We start from the raw sequence: 24,830 nt of genomic DNA, 5'->3' as shown, positions 1-24,830 counted from the left end.
TTCTTCTGCCTCGCTGATGTCAGACTCCGGAGGCAGCAAAGAACTACCAGATGGCCTTGTCCCCTTCTCTGCCTCTGACTCAGAGCCCTCGTCCAAGCCTTCCCCAGACTCCAGGACTGGCTCATGTTCCTCCCCAACCTCCTCACTGTCCGAATCTGCTGCCAGCTCTGCTGGCCGCTGGTGGGCCGCAACAGTTGCTAAGCAATGCGGTCATGACCGGACCTGATTTTAAATCATTTTTTCTGCAATCCTTAAGCAAATTGTGTGTTCATTAAGGGAATCCAGCTTCCTCAATGGACCTTGCTTGTCGGAAACCAGCTGAGAAGGTTTGCAAATGGAGATCAGGAATCAGCAACGTGAGCTGGTTTCCAAGTACTCAAATTGAGATCCTGTGGTCAAAGAGGCAGGGCAGTGATCAGAACACCAAGGTCGGATCGTAACTCATTTTTTTCAAAGGCCATCGTAACTTGTGGATGAAATTGCAGATGCTGTTATCAATGGAGGTTTTCAAAACTAGACTGGACAATTAATTGACTGGCTGTTATAAGGTCTCCTACCTTAAGCCGGGGGTTGGACTAGAAGGCCTCCAAGGACCCTCCCAGCTCTATGATTCTATCTTCTATGTTCTAAAAACTCCACAATGGAGATTCTATCACTATATACTTTGCCTTCCACTTTCTTTGAATTTGAAGGGCTGAAAGAAATTCATTAAAAAGCAAAACCTTTTCAAACAAACAAACAAACAAAAAACCACCCCAAAACACTGGGAACCAGGCTAGGCATTCTACCAATTAAGGGGGGGGGGGGGAATATTAGTTGCTTATTATTATTCCTGGGAAATGGTTCAACATCCACACAGAGAAAGTGTTCCTAAGGTATATTTATTCCCTCCTGTTTTTGTAGATCTGAAATGTCAGCCCAGTGACTTATTTTCCAGTTTTCTCCGTGTCTTTCTAATTTGTGCAAGTATGTTTCGTGGAAGAAAACGAAAAACAACTGCTATAATTAATAATACGTTCACCAATTATGCCTACCTAGAGGATTAACTGATGCCAGAACTACATTATGTATCTGACTATTGGCAGGGTGAGCGTTTTTATTCCTGGTGCATAAAAGAAGAAAACAAGAAAAATCTGGTATGATAAGCTTTGAACCAAAGTACCGTATTTTTCGGAGTACAAGACACACTTTCCCCACCCACCCACCCCTAAAAGAGGCTGAAAATTTGGATGCGTCTTATACTCTGAATTTAACACCCGTCTACCCGCCGGCCCCCACCCTTCAGTCTCCATGCGTCCTCTTCCTGGCTGCAGAGATTGCCACCGACAATGGCTTGTGTTTTGGGGCTCCGCGCATCACGTTTTCAGACTCCAAACGCTCTGTTTGAGAGACCTTCAAGGCTGCGGGGATCGCCAAAGCACATCGCCGTCGATCGCTGCCTGAAAACGCGATGCGTTTGGAGGCTGAAAACATGATGCGTGGAGCCCAAAATGGCTACCCGGTACAGCTGCTGCCTTCTCTTACCCCTTCTGTGCCTGCTTTAGTCACCGGAGCTCCCTCCAATGATCAGTTGTGCTTTAGAAGCTGTTTTTCAGCCCCAACGCGAGCAAAGCAATCTTCCGTGCTTTGCCTGCTTTTCTAATTGCTGCTCACTCCGACGATCAGCTGTGCTTTAGAAGCTGTTTTTTAGCCCCAACACAAGCAAAGTGATCTTCCGTGCTTTGCCTGCTTTTCTAACTGCTGCTCCCTCCGATGATCAGTTGTCCTTTAGAATCTGTTTTTTAGTCCCAACCAGGAGCTGAGGCGCGCTCAAAACCAGCAAACTAACATGCTGAAGCTGACCAGGCTAAGGATGCTAGGCAGATGAATACCTGGTAGGCAGAGGTTGTTTTTTTCCCTATTTTCCTCCCCCAAAACTAAGGTGCATCTTATACTCCGAAAAACACGGTAAACCAAGAAAGGTTTTAGAAAAAGATATGGTTTCATAAAGAGGAGACCGCAATACCCACAGCTGAATGAACGAAATAATCTCAGCCATAAAAGCAAGTGGTTTAAATTACACCCTTGTTGAGAGGGGAAAAACAACAACCAAGTTTTTCACTTACCTATGACGGTCTGTTCCGGAGAAGTGGGTGGGGTGAGCAACATTCCGCAACTGCTGGTGTCTTTCAAGGTTCCAGCTCCTTGTTGTGCCACGCTATTGTGGCTTCCTGGGGTGGAAGTGCTCTGAGACACGGGAATATCGTTTTGAGAGATAAGAATGAAGGCAGAAGGGTACACCATTCGGACACCACCTGTTAAGGCCGAGGGGAAGGAAGGGTGGGAGTGAAACAGAGAGTTGGGGTGGTTGTGGTTGTTGTTTTTAAAGGTTATATTTGTAATTTAGCCAACGTTGTGTGTATTTTCACATGCAAACAGCATCTGCAATTACATATATGTGTGGATGGTGCATCAATAGGGAGGGAAGGAAGGAAGGAGGGAGGGAGGGAAGGAAGGAAGGAAGGGGAGGGAGGAAGGAAGGGAGGGAGGGAGGAAGGAAGGAAATGGGAGAGAAGAAAAGAAAGGAAGGAAGGGGAGGGAGGAAGGAAGGAGGAAAATGGGAGAGAAGAAGAGGGAGGAAGGAAGGAAGGAAGGAAGGAAGGAAGGAAGGAAGGAAGGAAGGAAGGAAGGAAGGAAATGGGAGAGAGGAAGGAAGGAAGGAAGGAAGGAAGGAAGGAAGGAGGAAAATGGGAGAGAAGAAGAAGGAAGGAAGGAAGGAAGGAAGGAAGGAAGGAAGGAAGGAAGGAAGGAAGGAAGGAAATGGGAGAGAAGAAAAGAAAGGAAGGAAGGGAGGGAGGAAGGAAGGAGGAAAATGGGAGAGAAGAAGAGGAGGAAGGAAGGAAGGAAGGAAGGAAGGAAGGAAGGAAGGAAGGAAGGAAGGAAGGAAATGGGAGAGAAGAAAAGAAAGGAAGGAAGGGGAGGGAGGAAGGAAGGAGGAAAATGGGAGAGAAGAAGAGGAAGGAAGGGAAGGAAGGAAGGAAGGAAGGAAGGAAGGAAGGAAGGAAGGGGAGGGTGGGAGGGAGGGAGGGAGGAAGGAAGGGAGGAAGGAAGGAAGGAAGGAAGGAAGGAAGGAAGGAAGGAAGGAAGGAAGGAAGGAAGGAAATGGGAGGGAGCGAGGAAGGAAGGAATTGTTTTGATCCTTAAATAAAAACACAAAGAAATCGTCTGAGACTATTTCTAAGTTACAAAACAAAACCCACCAGATTTCAAACAAAAGAACAGATCAAAACACGAGAAGAACTGCCGTAAAAACATGTGTTATACTTAAAGACTTGGTTTTTTTAAAGATTGTTGTATTTGAACTGGACCTGAATCAAACAGAAGAGACTTTTCCAGGGAAGGGAAAAAAATACAGATTCTCTCACCAACAATGACTTCTACGGCCACGGGAAAGTCATCGTCGTATCCCAGCTCCTCTTCCTCTTTCACTCTCTCCTTCCTCTTCAGCACCATGGGATAAAAATACTGCCATTCTTCAATTAGCTTCCTGGTCGCCGGGTCAGACATCTTGTAAGCTTGGCCTGTTAAAGTACCACTTAAGCCGTACGGACTGATCAACACTGGTTGGAAAACAGACAGCAACACAAAACGAAACAGAGTGGTTAGCGCCTAGATCAAACTTTCAGATTAACAGAGTTGGAAGGGACCTTATAGGTCATCTAGTCGAAACCCCCGCTTAAGGAGACCCTGCTTATTCCATCTTGGGTCACTATTAAAGCTTGTTGCTTGTTCGGAGTTTGTGTTTAAGGATTTGAAGGGCCGAGAGAGAGGGACTAGCCCCAAATCACCCGGTATTAATAGCTGCCCCAAGAGTTAAAAACATGTTGGCGATTCTGCAAATGGCAGCTTTATTAATAAACTAACAACTATGTATTACAGCAATTAAAAAGGGGAGAGGCAATCCTTAAATAGAAAAATTTAAGAAAGCGGTTCAAACACAGCAATTCAGGAGGGGGGGGGGAAACAGATTCGGATGAAATAAATATAATTCGGGTCACTTTTGCTGCTCATGCATTGAGCTTTTAAGAAAGAGGCACGCTAGGAAAATATCTGCTCCTTGAGTGGGAAAGAATTAAAATGATGACGCTATTTTTTTTTTTAAAGCGCAGGCTCTATAAATAGATCACATCAGGTATTCTTCTGCAAAGGGAAGTGTGTTTCCGTTTCATTAAAAAAGAAAAAAAAAACCTCTTTAATTATCGGATGCCTGCTTCTGGCGAAGAGGAGAGCTCAAGGCAGCATTATCTCACGTTTCCTACTGCAATTTTTCCCCCCTACAACAACCCTGTGAGGTTGCTTGGGCTGAGAAAGAGCACAACGGGGCCAAAATCACCCAGGGAATTTACCCTAGCTGAGGGTGGACTCGAACCCGGCGGCCTCTGATCGCCGTCAAGGACTTCACCACAGGCAGTCCTCGATTTGTGTGCCCACAATCAGAGCCAAAATTTCCATCGCTAAGCAGAACGGTGGTTGAGTGAATTTTACGGCCTTTCTTGCCTTTAAGTGGATCACTGTGGTCGTTCAATAAGTAACAAGAATTGTTAAGTGAATCTGCGACCATCCTAAATGTGAGCCAGTTGCCAAGCATCATTCCATTTGCATTTTTTTTTACGTGCTTTTGAACTGCTAGGTTGGCAGAAGCTGAGCCAAGTCACGGGAGCTCACCCCGTTACGCGGCACTAGGGACTCGAACCGCTGAACTGCCGACCTTTCGATCGATAAGCTAGCATCTTAGCCACTGAGCCACCGCATCCTCGACACCAGTTCTTAGGCAACCCCAAAAACGCCACCTCTCTTTCTCTTGGACTAGGCCCATATTTTTCCGACTGATTGGCCTTTATGTCTTGCATGTACATTGAAGCAGGCAAAAAGGAATTCGTTATTTCTGAACGCGCCAACTCATGTCTCTCTAAGCAGATCTAATTATTTAATGCAAAAGGATAAAACAGCATGATCAAATGTTATGGATTATGCTCTAAGGTAGCATCAGGGCTTTGTTTAGTTGCAAGCCGATATTGGCTAATTGTTACAGCAACCAATTAAAATGCATACCTCTTCAGGAAATACATTAATTACCAAGGGAAATGGTTTAACCTCCTCTCTTTCTCTCTCTTACCCCCGCATCTTTTTTTTTAAAGATCATTTTTATTATGGGACCCCCCACAGTATCCATTTATATAACTTTGATTTAAATCCATCTGCCTTCCAGCAGAATTAAAACTCAAATATATATATATATATGTATATATGTATATGTATATATATATGTATGTATGTATGTATGTATATATATATATATATATATATATATATATATATATATATATATATATATGTATATATGTATATATGTATATTGTATATATATATGTATATTGTATATATATATGTATATTGTATATATGTATGTATGTATGTATGTATGTATATATATATATATATATATATATAGGTCTTTGGTTGTTCGGGTTTTCTCCGTGTAAAATTGGAAGTGTCTTGGCGACGTTTCACTAAGTCTCATTCGTCATCTTCAGGCTTCAGCTTTGTGCTTCTGGGAGCATATATATAATATATATATATATATAAAATATATATATAACTATATATATATATATATATATATATATATATATATATATATATATATATGTGTGTGTGTGTGTGTGTGTGTGTGTGTGTGTGTGTGTGTGTGTGTGTATATATATATGAAATTATACATATTTATATACATATAAAATATATATGTGTGTATATATATATATAAAGCAGTGGTGGAATTTAATTTTGTTTACTACCGGTTCTGTGGGCGTGGCAGGGGAAGGATTCTGCAAAATCTCCATTCTCTCCCCACTCCAGGGGGAAGGATATTGCAAAATCCCCATTCCCTCCCCACTCCAGAGGGAAGGATGCTGCAAAATCCCCATTCCCTCCCCACTCCAGAGGGAAGGATGCTGCAAAATCCCCATTCCCTCCCCACTCCAGAGGGAAGGATGCTGCAAAATCCCCATTCCCTCCCCACTCCAGGGGGAAGGATATTGCAAAATCCCCATTCCCTCCCCACTCCTGGGGGAAGGATGCTGCAAAATCCCCATTCCCTCCCCACTCCAGAGGGAAGGATGCTGCAAAATCCCCATTCCCTCCCCACTCCAGGGGGAAGGATATTGCAAAATCCCCATTCCCTCCCCACTCCAGGGGGAAGGATATTGCAAAATCTCCATTCCCTCCCCACTCTGGGGCGAGCCAGAGGTGGTATTTGCCGCTTCCCTGAACTACTCAACTTTTCCGCTAAGAAATTCTCCAGAACCTGCTGAATTTCACCCCTGATATAAAGGTATGGAAGGAAGCCTAGGTGTGTTCAAAATAACTGTGAAAGGGAAAGAAAAGTGAAACAGCACTTAAGATCCACGGGTAAATCCTCAACGTACGACCATGATTGAGCCCAAAATTTCTGCTGCTAAGTGAGACATTTGTTAAGCGAGTTTTGTCCCATTTTACAAACTTTCCTGTCCCGATTGTGAAGTGAATCGTGGCAGCTGTTAAGTTGGACTACCTACAGTAGTGGCCAAAATTGTGTCGAACTTTTGGGGAAAAGGTATCTTTTAGCTTTTAAAATAACACCACTTTTTTTTTTTTTGAATACTGCCATAAAATTATACATCAATGGAAAGATAATTTAATCAAGAATGTAATGCAAGAACTTTTACGAAGGATTTGTGATTAGAATAGCAGTTGCAGTATAAAGAAGAAAAGTGAAACACGTAGAAAAAAACGAGATATACAAAAATTATTACAATGTCAGTTAATCCTTAGTTGGGTAACCTTTTGCATGAATGACAGCCTTACAACGTCTTCCCATGGAGTGAACCAAGTCTTTTAATTCCGCAGCTGTTATCATGTGAAACCAAGATTGAAGGATGGCTTCTATTAACTGGGTTTTATCGCTGGGTCACTTCTGACTAACAGGTTTCTTTAGTCGGTTCCGTGGATTTTCAATTGGGTTAAGGTCTGGTCTATTCTCAGGCCATTCCAGCAGTGGAATAGGATTATTTTGAAACTTCCCTCCAAAAAAAGTGGTGTTATTAGCAATCAATCCTCAAAATTACACTTTTTCCAAAAGGTTTCCACAATTTTGGCCACTACTGCACAGCGGTGAAGTCCTTAAGAATGATCAGAGGGCGCCGGGTTCGAGTCCACCTTCAGCTAGGAGAAATTCCCTGGGTGATTTTGGCCCCATTGTGCTCGTTTCTCAGCCCAAGCAATCTCACAGGGTTGTTGTAGGGGGGGGGGGAAATTTCAGTAGGAAATGCGAGATAATGCTGCCTTGAGCTCTCCTCTTTGCCAGAAGCAGGCATCTGATAATTAAAGAGTTTTTTTTTTCTTTTTTAATGAAACGGAAACACACTTCCCTTTGCAGAAGAATACCTGATGTGATCTATTTATAGGGCCTGCGCTTAAAAAAAAAAAATAGCGTCATCATTTTAATTATTTCCCATTCAAGGAGCAGATATTTTCCTAGTGTGCCTCTTTTCTTTAAAAAACGGTTCCCTGGTTGTTAAAATGAATCTGGCTTTCCCTTTGACTTGGCTTGTCAGAAGCTTGTAAAAAGAGATCATGTGACCCCGGGACACAGCGACCGTCATAAATACGAACCAGTTGCCAAGCGTCTGGATTTTGGGATCCTTGGTGGTCTCTGAGCTTGGTAGTCTTCTTGGAAACATTTCATTACCCTACTAGGTAACAGCATCAGTGCTACCCTGTTTATCTGAAAATAGGGCCCGACCAGAAAATATAGGCCTAGCTTGATTTTTCAGGATGCTCGTAATATAAGCCCTACCCCCAAAATAAGCCCCAGTTAAGATTGTCAGCCAGATGGATGCATTTAATAGTATTTCCCGGTATAAATGCACCCATCTGGAGGAGGGGGAGGGGGAGGGGGAAGAGGAAGAGGAAGAGGAGGAGGAGGAGGAGGAGGAGGAGGAGGAGGAGGAGGAGGAGGAGGAGGAGGAGGAGGAGGAGGAGGAGGAGGAGAGGCAACTGTGGGATCCTTGGTGCTTTCTGAGCATGGCTGTTTTCTTGCAGACGTTTCACGACCCATTTAGGTAACATCATCAGTGCTAGTGACGATCACTGACGATGTTACCTAGTTGGGTAATGAAACTGTCTGCAAGGGAGCACCAAGAAACCCTCATTTCAACCCTGAGCTCGAAATATTCTCCTTTGAAGGCTTCAAGGTGGGGTCTGCTTCTCTTAACAGGCTGCAGCCAACAAGTCTCTCTTTTTGCCCATATCAAAAAAAAAAAAAAAAGCAGGGGTTGTGATAAGAGGACCAAAAGGCTCCGGAGTTGAAGAGAATAGGCAACCTTGTGCAATCTCGGGCCGTTTTGAGATAAAATATCCTACACAGGATGGAAGTCATCCCAGGGGGAAACAGGAGAGCATTTAGGGTGAATGCAACTCCACTGGCATCCCAGCCAAGAAAGAGGGAGGGAGGGAGAGAGGGAGGGAGGGAGGGAGGGAAGGAAGGAAGGAAGGAAGGAAGGAAGGAAGGAAGGAAGGAAGGAAGGAAGGAAGGAAGGAAGGAAGGAAGGAAGGAAGGAAGGAGGAAAATGGGAGAGAAGAAGAGGGAGGGAGGGAGGGAGGGAGGGAGGAGGAAAATGAGAGAAGAAAGGAAGGAAGGAAGGAAGGAAGGAAGGAAGAAGGAAGGAAGGAAGGAAGGAAGGAAGGAAGGAAGGAAGGAAGGAAGGAAGAAAGAAAGAAACACAACTGTGAAGATATAATAAAGGTTTTGTTCCAAGAAAGAAAGAAAGAAAGAAAGAAAGAAAGAAAGAAAGAAAGAAAGAAAGAAAGAAAGAAAGAACACAACTGTGAAGGTATAATAAAGGTTTTGTTCCAAGAAAGAAAGAAAGAAAGAAAGAAAGAAAGAAAGAAAGAAAGAAAGAAAGAAAGAAAGAAAGAAAGAAAGAAAGAAAGAACACAACTGTGAAGATATAATAAAGGTTTTGTTCCGAGGTTACATCACCCTGAGAAGCCCAAAGAGCACGCGGGCCCTACCTTGAAAAGGCATGGGAGACGATTGGGCCATGTGAAGGTGCTCCTCGCTGATAAGGTAGATCGGCTGGTGCTGTGCGATCTCCACACTCGTGCACACGTTGCTTTCCCCGTGGAGGAAGAATGTGAAGGCGCAGGACAAATGCTCGCTGCAGGAAGACAGAGAGAGAGAGAGGGGCAATTAAAACACATTTATTCATCCGCGCAGGACTGGATTAGATTTTAAATTTATATTGGTTTTTAATGGGTTTTATTATTTATACTGCTTTTTAATAATTTGGCCTTTTAGAATAAGTTTTTTAATTGTTATTTTAATTTGTATTTATATGTTTTTACTTGCCTGTGAACCGCCCTGAGTCCTTCGGGAGATAGGGCGGTATATAAATTTGATTAATAAATAAATAAGATTAATAAATTAAAAAACAATTCATTAAATCCTAAAATCAGCACATTGGGACCCTTCCAAATTCTCTGGGTCTCGCTTGAATAGAATCCACAAGACGTTGGGGCTCAGGAAACAGGGTAAGCTCCTTCTCACAGAACATAGAATAATAATACAATTTCGGATGGACCACCCTTTGAATGGTGTGGGAGTAGGAATGGATTTCCGGGGAGTGGGGTGGGGATTACAGACTACAGGAACCAGGAACTCGGATGACCCTGAAGACACAGGTAAACTTCCAAGTGTTTCAACGTCCTTCTAAAGCAGGGGTCTCCAACCTTGTCAACTTTAAGACTTGTGGACTTCAACTCCTAGAATTCTTGGAGTTGAAGTCCACAAATCTTAAAGTTGACAAGGTTGAAGACCCCAATTCTAAAAAGGATGCAAATGACCAGCTGTCTGCAAGGAATCTCAATCCTGTCTGCAAGGAATCTCAATCCTTCCGTTCCCCACCATCCACCAGTCAGAGCTGAAGAAGCTTTTTGGATGAGAAGCAAAACAACTTCAAAGAAAAACCAGAAGGTCCAGTTGCCTCTTGAAAAAAGCACCTTTGGGACAACTTGAGGACACAGATAAACCTCTCCAAGCGGCCTCAACGACCCTCTCAAAGGATGCAAATGACCGGCTGTCTGCAAGGAGTATAAATCCTTCCATTCCCCACCATCCACTCGTCAGAGCTGAAGAAGCTTCTTGGATGAGAAGCGAAACGTCTTCTAGGACAAAACAAGGAAGTCCAGTTGCCTCTTGAAAAAAAAGCACCTTTGGGGAAACTACCATGTTTCCCCAAAAATAAGACCCTGTCTTATATATATTTTTTGAACCCTGAAATAAGCGCTTGGCCTTATTGCCATGTGCTCAAAAGCCCAACTGGGCTTATTATCAGGGGATGTCTTATTTCGGGGGAAACAGGATATGACCTGGATGACTGAGAATCTCTACAGACTTATAGAATAATCGAGTCGGAAGGGACCTTGGAGATCTTCTAGTCTAACCCCCTGCTCGGGCAGGAGACCTTATACCACCTTCAGATAAATGGTGGTCCAGTCTCTTTTTGAAAGCCACCAGTGAGGGAGCACCCACAACTTCTGGTGGCAAGCCATTCCACTGATTTAATCGTTCTCACTGTTAAAAGAATTTTCTCCTTAGTTTTAGGTTGCTTCTCTCCTTCATTAGCTTCCACCCGTTGCTTCTTGTCCTGCCTTCAAGGAGCTTTGGAGAATAGGTTGACTCCACACGCACACTTCCTCTTTGAAGGAGCCCCTCAAATATTGGAACACTGCCTTCGTGTCTCCCACCGTCCTTCTTTTCATTAGATTAGGCTCAATTGTGGTCGTAAATTGAGGACTACCTGTATGTCTGTACGTAACGTTGAACCTTCCTGCCATTTTGAGCGTGAAAATCACCCTGCGTACATAATGGGAGTTTCCCACCTGCAGGACAAGGCGCCACTACAAATTGAAGATCAGAAAATATCAAATATTTTTTTTGGGGGGGGGTTGTTTGTTTGCTCCCTCTCCCCCCCCAAACAACAGAACGAATTTCACGCACAGCCTATAATGGCGGAACAGATGTGTCCTGCAATGAACTATGCGTCGTTCACACTTAACGACCGTAAGAATAAGAAATTCCAAAACGTTGATTAGAGCGACAGCTGAACAGGGTGTCCTGGGGCAGCCAGCTAAACAAGTGTCTGCAAATGCACAGCTTAAATGGCACGTGTCCATTATGTGTTTACTGACACCATGGCAATCGGGGCTCCGTGCGAAATGTGGACTGTAATGAAAAGCAGCTGGAGAACCTACAAAATGCAGCAAAAAAAAAAAATCATTTTATTTATTTTTATTTTTTTTTTAAAAAAAGGCAGCTTGTTTATCCGCTTGGATTGACGTGAACGAGAAAGAAGGAAGGTGTATGGCGGAGAAAGACAGAAGGGCTCCTGATTTCCCACCCACCCCCTCCACCCACCCACCCCCCAGGATCTCAAAACATGAAACTAAAAACATGACAGGGAAGTGATTTATGGAGTCCCTTTGAGGGTGGGGGGGAGGAGGGTGTTAGCATGGAGGTTTCATAACTGGATACGATAACATCCACAGACAATCTTAAAAAAAAAATGTAGCAAGCACACATGGAGAACAGAATACACAAAGCAGCAACACCCAACAATTTCTGGAATTTTCATCCTTAAAAAAAAAAAGGGGGGGGGGGGCAGCTAAAATCTTCATTTGAAAAATGGCTTGCATGCAACCCCTTCGTTTCTGCATTCCTCCCATTCCGTTACGACGTGTTTTTTTCCACGTTCCTTTTTTTAAAATATACGGTTATTATTAAATAACGGGGTTTTTTTCCGCTTAATTATATCTTAACAGCTGTTGTAAGCCACCTGGTGACTCTCGAGGTTGAAAGATAAGTTAATTATTTTAAATAGATGTATGACAGACGTCCCCTGGGTATGTTTGCCGGGGTCCAAATTGCATTCATGTACACCCAAGAAGGTAATATATTTATTATTGTAGTTGGTCCCACAATCGGGCCAGATGTTTGAACCTGGATTGGGGCATTTTTTTTTAATCTACCTATTGAGTCATTCCCAAGGACCAGGGATAGGCAGAAGTTGTTGCTGGATGAGGTCAAAGAAACTGTCACAGGCTACACCGCTCGTAAGCACTATGTGCTTAGGAGTTCGAAGCATTGTGAGAGACCCCACCCACCCACCCACCCACCCCCACGGTGTGTTTCTCTTGCTCCCCGCTGAGAGGAGGTTTCGAAGCATCTATAGCAGGACGAATCGATTCTGGAACCGCTTTTCTCCTTATGCCATCCGTCTTGTAAATTTGCAGGATTCTTTTTTTTTTCCTTTTTTTTCTTTTTTGCCGTGAACAAGACAGGGATGTTTCTCTGGGACATATATGTGGGTGTATGTGGGTATATGCTGCATAACGGTCATCTTTTGAGAGCTGAATGCAATGAGATTTCGTTTTAATGTATGCTGCTTCGGGTACATTTAAAGTGACAATAAAGTTTCCATTCTGTTCTGTTATATTCTATATTTCATTCTATTCTCCTTCCTTCTTTCCCCCCTCCTCCTATTCTATTCTATTCTATTTCTTTTTTCCATTCCATTCCATTCCATTATTCTATTCTATTCTATTTTTTCTATTCCATTCCATTCCATTATTCTCTTCTCTTCTCTTCTCTACTATTTCTTTTTTCTATTCTATTCTATTCTATTCCATTATTCTATTCTATGCTATGCTATGCTATGCTATGCTATTTTATTCTGTTTCTTTTTTCTATTCTATTCCATTGTATTCCATTCCATTATTCTATTCTGTTCTGTTCTGTTCTGTTCTATACTATACTATACTATTTCTTTTTTCTATTCCGTTCCATTCCATTATTCTATTCTATTCTATTCTATTCTATTCTATTCTATTCTATTCTATTCTATTCTACTGTACTCTACTCCAATATTCATTCTATTTTCTATTCCATTCCATTCCATTCTCCTTCCTTCTTTCCTCATTCTATTCTATTCTGTTCTGTTCTGTTCTCCTTCCTTCTTCTCTCCTCCGTGCGATTCACCTAACAGCTGCAGTGATTCACTGAACAACCTTGGCAAAAAAGTTTGTAAAACTGGGCACGACTCTAACCTTAACAACCATCTTGCATAGTGATCGGTAGTCCTGGTCTCAATGGTAAGAGGATTACATCCAAGAAGATCTGCCAAAACCTTCTGCATGTTCCTGTAACCTACTCCACTGTTCTTGTTGCAGCAAGGAACACATGCAGGATGGAAGGCTGCATCCCACAAAATTTGCAGGAAATCAGAGGTGGTGATTGAACTACCCAAAAAATGCATCGTCCTCTTTATTGGCAAACCCTCCTGTGGCCCAAAACAGTTACTGCAATTCTCTAAAAGCACTCAGGTGTGTTTCCTAACCAGTATGGCTTTGTATGCATATATACATAAAAAGAACACCGTGGCTCAGGGGCTAGGACGTTGAGGCTTGTCGATCGAAATGTCGGCAGCTCGGCGGTTCGAATCCCTAGTGCTGCCGTGTAACGGGGTGAGTTCCCGTGACTTGTCCCAGCTTCTGCCAACCTAGCAGTTTCGAAAGCATGTAAAAATGCAAGTAGAAAAAATAGGGACCACCTTTGGTGGGAAGGTCACAGCGTTCCGTGCGCCTTTGGCGTTGAGTCATGCCGGCCACATGACCACGGAGACGTCTTCGGACAGCGCTGGCTCTTCGGCTTTGAAACGGAGATGAGCACCGCCCCCTAGAGTCGGCAACGACTAGCACGTATGTGCAAGGGAAACCTTTACCTTTTTATACAGAAAAGCAGAAATATAACTTCTTAGCCAGGGGCTTGAATGCAGCCTTCCAAATTAGCCCCTTTCAAAGCTTCCAATTAATTGAAAATGTTAATGTGGGGGAAAGGAAACAAGATTAAAAACATTAGGAGTATTTAAATTAAATCAGATTTGTGTGTGTGTGTGTGTGTGTGTCTGATTTTTTTTTTTTTAAAGTGTGGCTCTCACATTCAGTTTAACTGCTACCCGCAAGTCCCAAAGCGGCTGCCTATTTTTTACATTAGGTAATAAAAGTGTAGTGAAGCTGCTGAAACCAAGAAAACAGAATCGAAGGTGGCAAAAGGGGATCAGGGGACCCCAGGACACTAAAACCGTCATAAATATGAGCCAGTTGCCAAGTGTCTGAATTTTGATCACATGACCGTGGAGACGTGGCAATGGTCGTAAGTGTGAAAAACGGTCGTAAGTCACTTTTTTCCCGTGCCGTTGTAATTTTAAACGGTCACTAAATGAACTGTTGTAAAATGAGAACTACCTGTGGGATGGGGCTCTAGATTAAGCGTAAAGGAATTCCCTATGCAGCTTTTATATTTTGTTTCTCGGTTTCGGATATAACCACGCCACATTATATTAATATGTACACAGTACAGCTTGGAAAGAGGGTGCAAATCCGTGGTAGCGCAGTGGTTAAAATGCAGTATTGCAGGCTAAAATTCTGCTGACTGCTAGCAGTTCGATCCTCACCAAGGTTGACTCAGCCTTCCATCCTTCCGAGGTGGGTAAAATGAGGACCCAGATCATTGGGGGCAAGAGGCTGTACTCTGTAAACCGCTTAAGAGGGTTGTGAAGCACTACGAAGCAGTTTGTAAGTCTAAGTGCTTTTGCTACTGCTATTAAATTTGGGAGTAGAAGAAATAATCAAGTAAGAGGTGACTTCGCTTCCATAAAGTGACTCCCATTTGGAGCAGAGGGACAATAAAAGGCCTAATTTTAAAAAGGTTCTTTTTGTTTTAAATCTCAGCTTCAGCAAATAAAATAATTTCAAGCTACCTGATCCTCTATTCTATTCATGTTCACGCCTGTCCTCAAAGCAGGGGTAAAATGCTCCCGGTTCTGACCGGATCTCGCGATCCAGTAGCAATTGTGGCCGGTGGTTCGGCGATCCGGTAGCGATCTCTGAACCACCAGCGACACCCACTGCCCGGGTGTCATTAGTTCCTGGTTCTAACCAGGAAGTGATGTGTTTTTTAACTTCTGCGCATGCGCAGAAGGTCTGCGCACGCATGTGGGCTTTGGAGCTGCTAAGGAAGGTAAGTAGATTTCACCCCTGCCTCAAAGGTACGCATTTACAAAATAAAAATAATTTAACAATATTTATGAAAAGGTTCTTATTCAAGCAATTCAAAGTTAAAGCAATAGCGCAGATACCTGCGAAAGGTTAAATTGCCCCCTCCCTCAATGCTTCCTCCCCTCCCCCCATGATACAGAACAGCCTGGAAAGCTAAACAGAAACACAGATAAAGCCACTGCATGTTCTGGATTTCCATGTAAAATGTTTCTATTTGGAGGATTAAATAGCTCTTAATTTTGAATAATCATCCAAGTGTGCCAACGCAGCCACTTTGCGTAGACGCCTGAATGCCCCAATATCCCGTGAGGGTTTGGCTTTGATCAACATAAAGAGATATACATGAAGGGCTTTCTGAAAATAATTAACTTAATCAGATGTCATCGAAATTCATCTTCTGCTTAATGGAATCTAAAATAGTGACCAATTGCTCATCCTCCAGAATTCCAATTGGGGAGCTATCTACATGACGTGCCAAATTGACGAGTTTTCCAACGTAGATCTTCCATCTCTAGCCAAAGCTTACAAGCCACTTGAAAAGGCACTTCCCAGGCGCTCTCGCTCTCTCCCTCCCTCCCTCCCTCCCTCCCCCTCTCTCTCTTTTTCTTCAACTACAGAAAAAGGCTTTGGGTTATGTCAATCGCTCGATGCACTTGTAATGACTGTATACAATACAAACAGTTCAGCTATCAACTATGGTTTATAGAACATAACAGAGTTAGAAGGGACCTTGGAGGTCTTCTAGTCCAATGGTCCCCAACCTTTCCAGTTTGGTGGCCCGGCCTGGCCCAGTGTGCTCGCGCGACTGGAGCTTCATGTGCCCAGTGTTAGCCCAGTGATGGCTAACCTTTTTGCCATCACATGCCAGGAGGGGTACACGATGGCCCGGTAGGCCTGTTCTTCTCTCTCACCTGCCTCCAAAGCCTCTCTATGAGTCTGGGAAGGGCAAAAATGGCCTTCCCCACCCCCCACCCCCAGAGGCCAGAAACAGCCCGTTTCCCAACTTCCGGTTGGACAGGAAGTGATGTTTTTTGCTGTCCCCAGCCTCCAGGGACTCCTAGAGAGGCTCTGTTTCCAGCCTCCAGAGGGCCTCCGGAGCCTGGGGAGGCCGTTTCTGCCCTCCTGAAGGCTCGAGGAAAGCTTCCGGAGCCTGGGGAGGGCAAAAATGCCACCCCGCCGTGGTGCAGGAATGCCACCCCACCATGGCCAAACCCACCCAGCAACTGGGCAGAGAACCCCTTGCTACAATTTTTGAAGCCCACTCCTGCACCCACCCTGTATTAGGATGGGATTCATTAGGAGCCCTGCAATTGTAGTAACCCATTTAACAGCAAATTCCTGCTTTTTTCACGACATAAAACACAACTTTTTTTTTTTGAAACGTACGGCTGGTTCCTTGGCCCCTTCGCCAATTTCCCCACTGCACTTTAACATTCAATCCCATGTGAAACAACAAATGTTTCTTTGTGTGGGATTTCATCAGACCTGCATTTCTTTCCATGACTCTAGCGTCAACGCCTAGAGGCACGCGCCATCCTTTAACTTGTCTAATCGTGTTTCGTTTTATTAGCTTAAAGCCGTACGCTGGTTGTATCGATGAAAAGAGAGCACAAGGTTTAACAAAGGCTGTTTTAAGTTTTGGTTTGGAGAGGGTCTCCTTGATGAAGAACACAACAGTTTCATTTCAGGCAAGCTAAGGGGCTAAAGTCATGTAATGCTCCAGATCTGGTTCTCCCCCCCCAAAAAAACGCTTTTTAGTGCACAAGTTTGTGTGTGTGTAACACAACACCTCTTGCAATTTCCCAGGCTGCATCTTTTCTGAGAGTGAATGAGAGCCTCAGAGACCCCCCATGCAACCCAATTTAAAAAAAAAAAAAAGGAATAAGGCTAATTCAACGTTATCCAGATAAGCGATGGTTCTCGAGTCCCATTTCCCTCCACCAGAAAACATTGATATAAACTACTTCTGACCACAGAATGACCCATTTCAAATCTATCCGAAGGAGGGAACTGCTTGCTGACAAATTCACAAATGGAAAGAAAGAAAGGGAGGGAGGGAGGGAGGGAGGGAGGGAGGAAGGAAGGAAGGAAGGAAGGAAGGAAGGAAGGAAGGAAGGAAGGAAGGAAGGAAGAAAGAAAGAAAGAAAGAAAGAAAGAAAGAAAGAAAGAAAGAAAGAAAGAAGGAAGGAAGGAAGAAGTCAGGCAAGCAAGCAAGCAAGCAAGCAAGAAAGAAAGTCCTCTAAGATTTATTAATTAGCCCATTTGTTTCAGTATCAACCAGAGCGCCCGCGATAAAATCCCATGTTATCCTAACACTCCTTTGCATTATGAAAAGTGTTGAGATAATGTTATAAAAGGCATTATCTTAACATTGGAAGTAGGCCCGTTTCTTGCCAAAGCTAGTGTCCTGGAAATAATCTTGTTTTGTCTCTTGATATTCTCTTCTGGCTGATCTTATCACTAACTTTACTTCACTATTTCCGTTTTGCAAGAAAAAAAAAAGGAAAGAAAAAAAATCAGAAAAAAAGATCAGCGAGCAATCTGTGTCGCGGAGAGAGAGAGAGCACTGCTGTCAAACATGGAGGCAATTTTGAGACAAAGTAGGGAACTACGTCCCTGTCTTACTGTCCCCATTTATTTGTGAATAGGAATAGGAATAAGAATAGAAAAAAGAAATAGTATAAAATAGAATAAGGAAAGAAGGAAGGAGAATAGAATAGAATAGAATAGAATAGAATAGAATAGAATAGAATAGAATAGAATAGAATAACAGAGTTGGAAGAGACCTTGGAGGTCTTCTAGTCCAACCCCTGCTTAGCCAGGAAACCCTACACCACTTCAGACAAATGGTTATCCAACCTCTTCTTAAAAACTTCCAGTGTTGGAGCATTCACAACTTCTGGAGGCAAGTTGTTCCACTTATTGATTGTTCTAACTCTCAGGAAATGTCTCCTTAGTTCTAAGTTGCTTCTCTCCTTGATTAGTTTCCACCCATTGCTTCTTGTTCTACCCTCAGGTGCTTTGGAGAATAGTTTGACCCCCTCTTCTTTGGGGCAGCCCCTGAGATATTGGAAGACTGCTATCATGTCTCCTTCTTTTCATCAAACTAGACATACCCAGTTCCTGTAACCGTTCTTCATATGTTTTAACCTCCAGTCCCCTAATTTACTTCCTTTGTTCATGTTTATGGGGCTATGCAGACTCCGTAAACTGCCTAGAGGGCTGCAAAGCATTATGAAGCAGCATATAAGTTTAAGTGCTATTGCTATTTTCCTTACTAGCTACAACAGCCCAATCCACCATAAACATGGCTACCACTGTTGACGGATAGATGACATAGCAGTTCAAAGTTTCAACATAATGTGTCTCTTTTTTAAAAAAAAAATCCAATTTCCCCGTGATCTTTAGACAGCTCCAGACTTTTAAACTGTATGACTTCGTTCTCTTTTTAATATCAAAAGCCGGTGAAAAAAAATAAGTTTATACTGTGCTAACAAGTTTCTTTTGGTAACAGGTCAGGACAGTTTTCAGCTGAATGGCATTCAAATAAACAACCAGTTGAAATGCATCATTTCTCCATTCCCTGCAGGCCTTTGGCATCAGAAAGGCATAAAAAAAAATGTTGGTGGGGAAAATTTTTTTGAAGGCTCCTTATTATATAATGTCAGCTTCCAAGAATTTGCAATAGCCACCCTAGTTACTTAATAATCACAGCTTTCTATGCTTAATAACTCATTCCAAACATTTAAGAATCCATAAATCACTTTCCCTGCTATTGTGCTTCCAGCTGCATTTCATCACTTTTTTAAATTAATTTTTCTTAAAAGAGCTTTTTTTTTTACAGCATTAAAACATTTAAACAGAAACGGAAAGTAAAAAAAGAAAAGTTGTAAGAAAAGAATGAAGAAACAAAGGAGAAGAAAAATACACAAAAGGAAGACAAAATATAAGGAAATCCCTTCCAATTCTCTTTACAGTTGCAAATGCGAATTTTATCCTCTCTACGGTTCCATCGTGACTTCCTTCTTTTTTAAACTATCCTTTCTAATCATCAAACCCCATTAAGTAACTTTTTTTTCATTTTCAGCAAAAAGTCCATAAAGGGTTTCCATTCCTTAGCAAATGCAATTATTGTCAATTCACCACCACAATTGAGCCCCAAATTTGTGTTGCTGAGACATTCGTGAAGGGAGTTTTGCTCCATTTTACGACTTTTCTGGCCACATTTGTTAAGGGAATCACTTAACGGCAAGCTGTTAAATTAGTAACACGGTTGTTGAATGAAACTGGTTTCCGCGTTGACTTTGAAAGTTGCGTAAAGGGATCACATGATCCCAGGGCCCTGTAACCGTCAGAAATGTAAGTCAGCTGTCAAGGATCCAAAAGTTGCTGTTGTTGTTAGTTGCAAAGTTTGTGTCCGACCCATTACGACCATGGACAATGTTCCTCCAGGCCTTCCTGTCGTCTACCATCCTCTGGAGTCCATTTAAACTCATGCCTACTGCTTCAGTGACTCCATCCAGCCACCTCGTTCTCTTGTTGTCCCCTTCTTCTTTTGCCCTCCATCGTTCCCAGCATTAGGCTCTTCTCCAGGGAGTCCTTCCTTCTCATTAGCTGGCCAAAGTATTTGAGTTTCCTCTTCAGGATCTGGCCTTCTAAGGAGCAGTCAGAGTTGATCTCCTCTAGGACTGACCAGTTGGATCACCTTGCAGTCCAAGGGACTCGCAGGAGTCTTCTCCAGCACCAGAGTTCAAAGGCCTCCATTCTTTGGCGCTCAGCCTTTCTTATGGTCCAACCTTCACAGCCTTCCATTGCAACTGGGAAATTCATTCAGCATATATATGTGTGTGTGTGTGTGTGTGTGTATTCCACAGGTGCCTAAAAATTAAGCTGTTGCCACTCATGCAATCACCAAGGTAACTAACTTCATTTTTCTAGTCATCCATAAATAGGTACATTCATGCTTCCAATTAACAGTGATTTCCCAAAGTGTCATTTTAAAAACAGCTAATATATTTTCAGCTTCTGAACGGAAGTGCCGAAGTCAATTTATTGATTTTTTTTTTAAAAAAAATACCAGGATTAGAGAAGATCTTTAAGGGTCAACCATATATTTAAGAGACCAGATGATCTCACATCAGACGTACAGACTGATATACGATATAGAGACAAATAAATTGGACAGCCATTTGACTTTTCCAACTCTGTATTTCTACGTCCTAAGGAGAAATTTCCTACCAGTGAGAACAATTAAATCAATAGAACAGGTTGCCTTCAGAAGCTGTGGATGCTCCATCACTGGGGCTTTTTAAGAAGAGATTGGGTAGCCCTTTGTCTTGAATAGTATAGGGTCTCCTGCTTGAGCAGGGGGTTGGACTAGAAGACCTCCAAGGGCCCTTCCAACTCTGTTATTCTGTTATTCTTTACTTCTTTACCCTCCTATCATCGGGAAGGAGATATAGAAGCATAGCCAGGCTGAAGAGCAGTTTTTATCCATGGGCTGTCAGACGCCGGAATGCGAAATAACATCATAACTACGTAGTACGATGGACTTGCAAGGCCGGCACAACATGTAACATGTTCACACTGGTGCAATAGGACGGGGTGTTTTGTTAATACGATTTATTGGGTTAGGGATTTTCTGTCTTCACTGTGAGTTGTTCTGTGTTGGGGGGAGTGCACTGAGGGACCTCTGTTGTGATCCAGGCCCAAGTAGATAGTAGGAAACTCAGTCCGTGAAAAAACAAACTTTATTCGAACAGCTGAGAATTACTTCATTCCCAGCCTCGTTCAACTCAAATTAAAGCAAATTCCTCCCAACACAAATTCCTCAGTCCTATCGCAAACCTTGGTCCAATTAGGCAAACTGCCAAAGGCCTTTCTTGGCAAACGTTCAGAAGTCACAAAAATAAAGGCAAGATGTAGACGAAGCAGAAGATGAAGCAGAAGATGAAGCTACCAATGCTGTTTTCCGGTAAAGCCCAAATGCCATTGCTGCTCTGTTTTAAGCCTTATGGGAGGGGCCAATCATCTCTTGGCCTTACTCCCGAGTTGTCCTCTTTACTTGAGCTGCTCTTGCCTTCTGGCAGCTCTTCTCATGCATGCATTAGGAACAGGCTCCTCTTGTTCCTCTGCCTCACTACTATCAGCCTCTGGAGGCTCTGGAGTCTGCACCTCATTCCCCGATGGCCCTGGCCTCACTTCAGCCTCATCGCTGTCCGACTCTGTTGCCAGCTCCGTAGGCTGCTGACGGACTACAACAACCTCAACCAATCTCATTATACATACGTTGTGCACTGACAATAAAGGTTTGAATCTGAATTTGAATTTATTCAGTTGAGACAACCTTCCAAAACCTTCATCTATGCGTTCATCTTATTTATAGACTATAGATTACAGTTGTGATATTCTAATCTTGCCACCATGGGTTGGCAAGGAAGGGACAGCTCTTTCCTCACAGGAAAATATTAGGAAAGGAGGTGGTTAACCTAATAACTGATCGTAATGTATCCAGCCAAAGCTCCACCGACTGAGTACTCCTGTCTCTAGCAGGGAGAAATAGCTTTTCAGCATGTTCCAGCAAAAAAAGAAATGGTATAATATATTGCAATTCCACCATGGAGAGAGCACACATGTGAATTGAAACCAAGCCGCGGAGTCGATCTTGTAAGACCTTCCCATGTCACTACCGTTAAATAATTATGGCAAAGAGGAAGCCCAACGGAGAAACTCTTGAAGGTTACGTTGATGTCAGCAGGTGTTCTTCAAAATATCATTCAATATTTTTTTTAAAAAAATCCATTTAAGAACCAAATAAAATTCTAGGACAATGATCAAAACCAGACCATCTAGTAACCATGTTTTTCCCATTAAAAGTATTTTTTTTAAAAAAAAAATACTCTTTAAGGATTTATTGTTTGTTTGCTTCCCACACCAGCTGGCCAAACATAATATGAAGGTACGACAGATTCCAATTATGCACGAGGATGAAGGATAACAGAATAAGAGAGTTGGAAGCAGCGGTGAAATCAACATTTTTAAACGACTGGTTCTGTGGGCGTGGCTTGGTGGGCGTGGTGTGGCTTGGTGGGTGTGGCAGGGGAAGGATACTGCAAAATCCCCATTCCCTCCCCCTCCTGAGGCCAGCCAGAGGTGGCATTTGCCGGTTCTCCAAATTACACAAAATTTCCCCTACCGGTTCTCCAGAACCTGTCAGAACCTGCTGGATTTCACCCCTGGCTGGAAGGTACCATGGAGGTCTTCTAGTCAAACCCCCTGTTCAAGCAGGAGACCCTATGTTATTCCAGACAAGTGTCTGTGCAGTCTCTTCTTGAAAACCTCTAGTGTTGGAGCACCCACAACTTCTGGAGGCAATCTGTTCCACTGGTTAATTGTTCTGTTAGGAAATTTCTCCTTAGTTCTAGGTTGCTTCTCTCCTTGATTAGTTTCCACCCATTGCTTCTTCTCCTGCCCTCAGGTGCTTTGGAGAATAGGTTGACCCACCCTTCTTGGTGGCAGCCCCTCAAATATTGGAAGACTGCTATCATGTCACCTCTATCTAAGGACACCTCATCATGTCCTTCTTTTCACTAAAGCAGACATGCCCAATTTCCACAACCGTTGTTCATCATGTTTTAGCCTTCAGGCCCCAATCATCTTTGTTGATCTTTTCTGCACTCTTTCACGTCTTTTTTTATAATGTGGTGACCAAAACTGGATGCCATATTCTAAGTGTGGTCTTAAGAGAAGATGTTTAACCAACAGAAGAGAGCAAATGCAAAAATCTATGCTCAAAAAAAATGTACTGAAGTTTAATCCCTCACACCCAGGACATAAACTGTTTCAACTCCTACCCTCAAAACGACGCTATAGAGCACTGCACACCAGAACAACTAGACACAAGAACAGTTTTTTCCCGAAGGCCATCACTCTGCTAAACAAATAATTCCCTCAACACTGTCAAACTATTGATTAAATCTGCACTACTATTAATCTTCTCATCGTTCCCATCACCAATCTCTTTCCACTTATGACTGTATGACTGTAACTTTGTTGCTGACAATCCTTATGATTTATATTGATATATTGACCATCATTTGTGTTGTAAATGTTGTACCTTGATGAAGGTATCTTTTCTTTTATGTACACTGAGAGCATATGCACCAAGACAAATTCCTTGTGTGTCCAATCACACTTGGACAATAAAAAATTCTATTCTATTCTATTCTAATTAGGTATTGCGCAGATTGTTAGTTGCAAGGACAATCCTGACATCATCTCTTGAAGCAGCCAGCTGCCTGATTATTATTATTATTTACTTGTTATTAGAATATAACAGAGCACGCCTGCAGAAATGTAACTGCTTATATTTTCAGGTAAAGCACAGATTGCAAAGGTTTCACCTGTGGAGAATTCAAAAAATCAGAAACAGTTCAATTATCAGGGCTTGTAAAAAAAGAAAAAAAAGAAAAAGGAATGATTTTGGCTATACCATTAAAACAAAACCTAATATGAAAGCATATTTGCATTATTTATCACCCTGGTAAGAAATGCATTAACATAGTAATAGAGGAATGAATGTTGTATTTGGTGATTTATTCTGCGAGTGGTTAGTATATTATTGTGTTTAGTTGCTTGGCCTTGGCTTTTGTTCTTTTAAATTTTTGCTGCCGATTGACCGAATAAATAGTGTTTGCCTTGAAATATTTTTGCATCCTTTGTCATCCCCTGCGGTTAGACCTGCCGACAGCAATAAGGCTGCTTTCATTCCAGGTGCCCGAAATTTTCATTCAAATCGCCAAGAAGATCAGCTTTTAAGAGAACAGCCAATGGTTTGGAAGAAAGGAAGGGCATTGCTCATTCAGGATCTCTGCCAGCTCAAACAGTTTTATTAGAAGGAAAACAATGAACATTAGCAGCGCGTTGAAATCTCAGCAAAAGACAGAAATTAAATAGTTTTTGAGGTCAGCGCTGGGCCTTTTATCTGCTGTGGCAGGCAACAACAGTTGTCCCTCGGTTTGCTGGTGGGAGTCATAAGCCACTTTAAGTGACTGGAGTATTATATCCAATTGTGATTAAACCCCCAAAGCTGGCAGTGGATTAATTAGTGTGATGAGGCCCTGTTTCCTAATCAGACAGATCTGCATGTGTAATGACCCCGGTCTGCTAATGCTGGTTGACAGAAAAGGGGCAAAAAAATTATATGCGCCACTGATCACTTTTCTAACCACGTGGTCTAGAAAAAAAAAGTTAAGATGTGGAAATTTGGACTGTTCAGGGAGGTACAAAAGGTCTTGAGAACCTTAAGTTCCCCTCAAGTTTGTCTCAATATCTCATTTGAACCTTGTATAAACCGATCCCCAAGGCATCATGCAATTTCTCAAAAATGTACAAAGCTACTCCAGAAATTAGAAAATAAGGCTATTCATATCTCTGTCCATCCATCCATTCATCCATCCACCTATCTATCTATCTATCTACATACCTTCCATCCATCACCCAACCACCCACTCATTACCCATCCATCCACCCACCTACCCACCCGTCCATCCATCCATCCACATACCTCCCATCCACCACCTAACCACCCACTCATCCAGTCACCTGTCCATCCATCCATCCATCCATCCATCCATCTA

At 42.7% G+C, this 24,830-nt stretch overlaps 1 protein-coding gene across 1 annotated transcript in view; it reads right to left on the bottom strand.

Moving 5' to 3' along the window:
- MED13L (mediator complex subunit 13L) overlaps positions 1-24,830 on the bottom strand; it is a 196,234-nt gene that overhangs the window by 61,724 nt on the left and 109,680 nt on the right. The window contains exons 5-7 of the mRNA XM_058157983.1: positions 9,091-9,236; positions 3,405-3,599; positions 2,106-2,294 (exon numbers count right to left, since the gene is read on the bottom strand). Coding sequence (XP_058013966.1) covers positions 2,106-2,294; positions 3,405-3,599; positions 9,091-9,236 — 530 coding nt within the window. The remainder of the gene's footprint in view (positions 1-2,105; positions 2,295-3,404; positions 3,600-9,090; positions 9,237-24,830) is intronic.

This window comes from Ahaetulla prasina, chromosome 15 (genome assembly GCF_028640845.1).
Source record: "Ahaetulla prasina isolate Xishuangbanna chromosome 15, ASM2864084v1, whole genome shotgun sequence".
NCBI lineage: Eukaryota > Metazoa > Chordata > Lepidosauria > Squamata > Colubridae > Ahaetulla > Ahaetulla prasina.
This window is presented reverse-complemented; position numbering and strand designations above follow the sequence as displayed.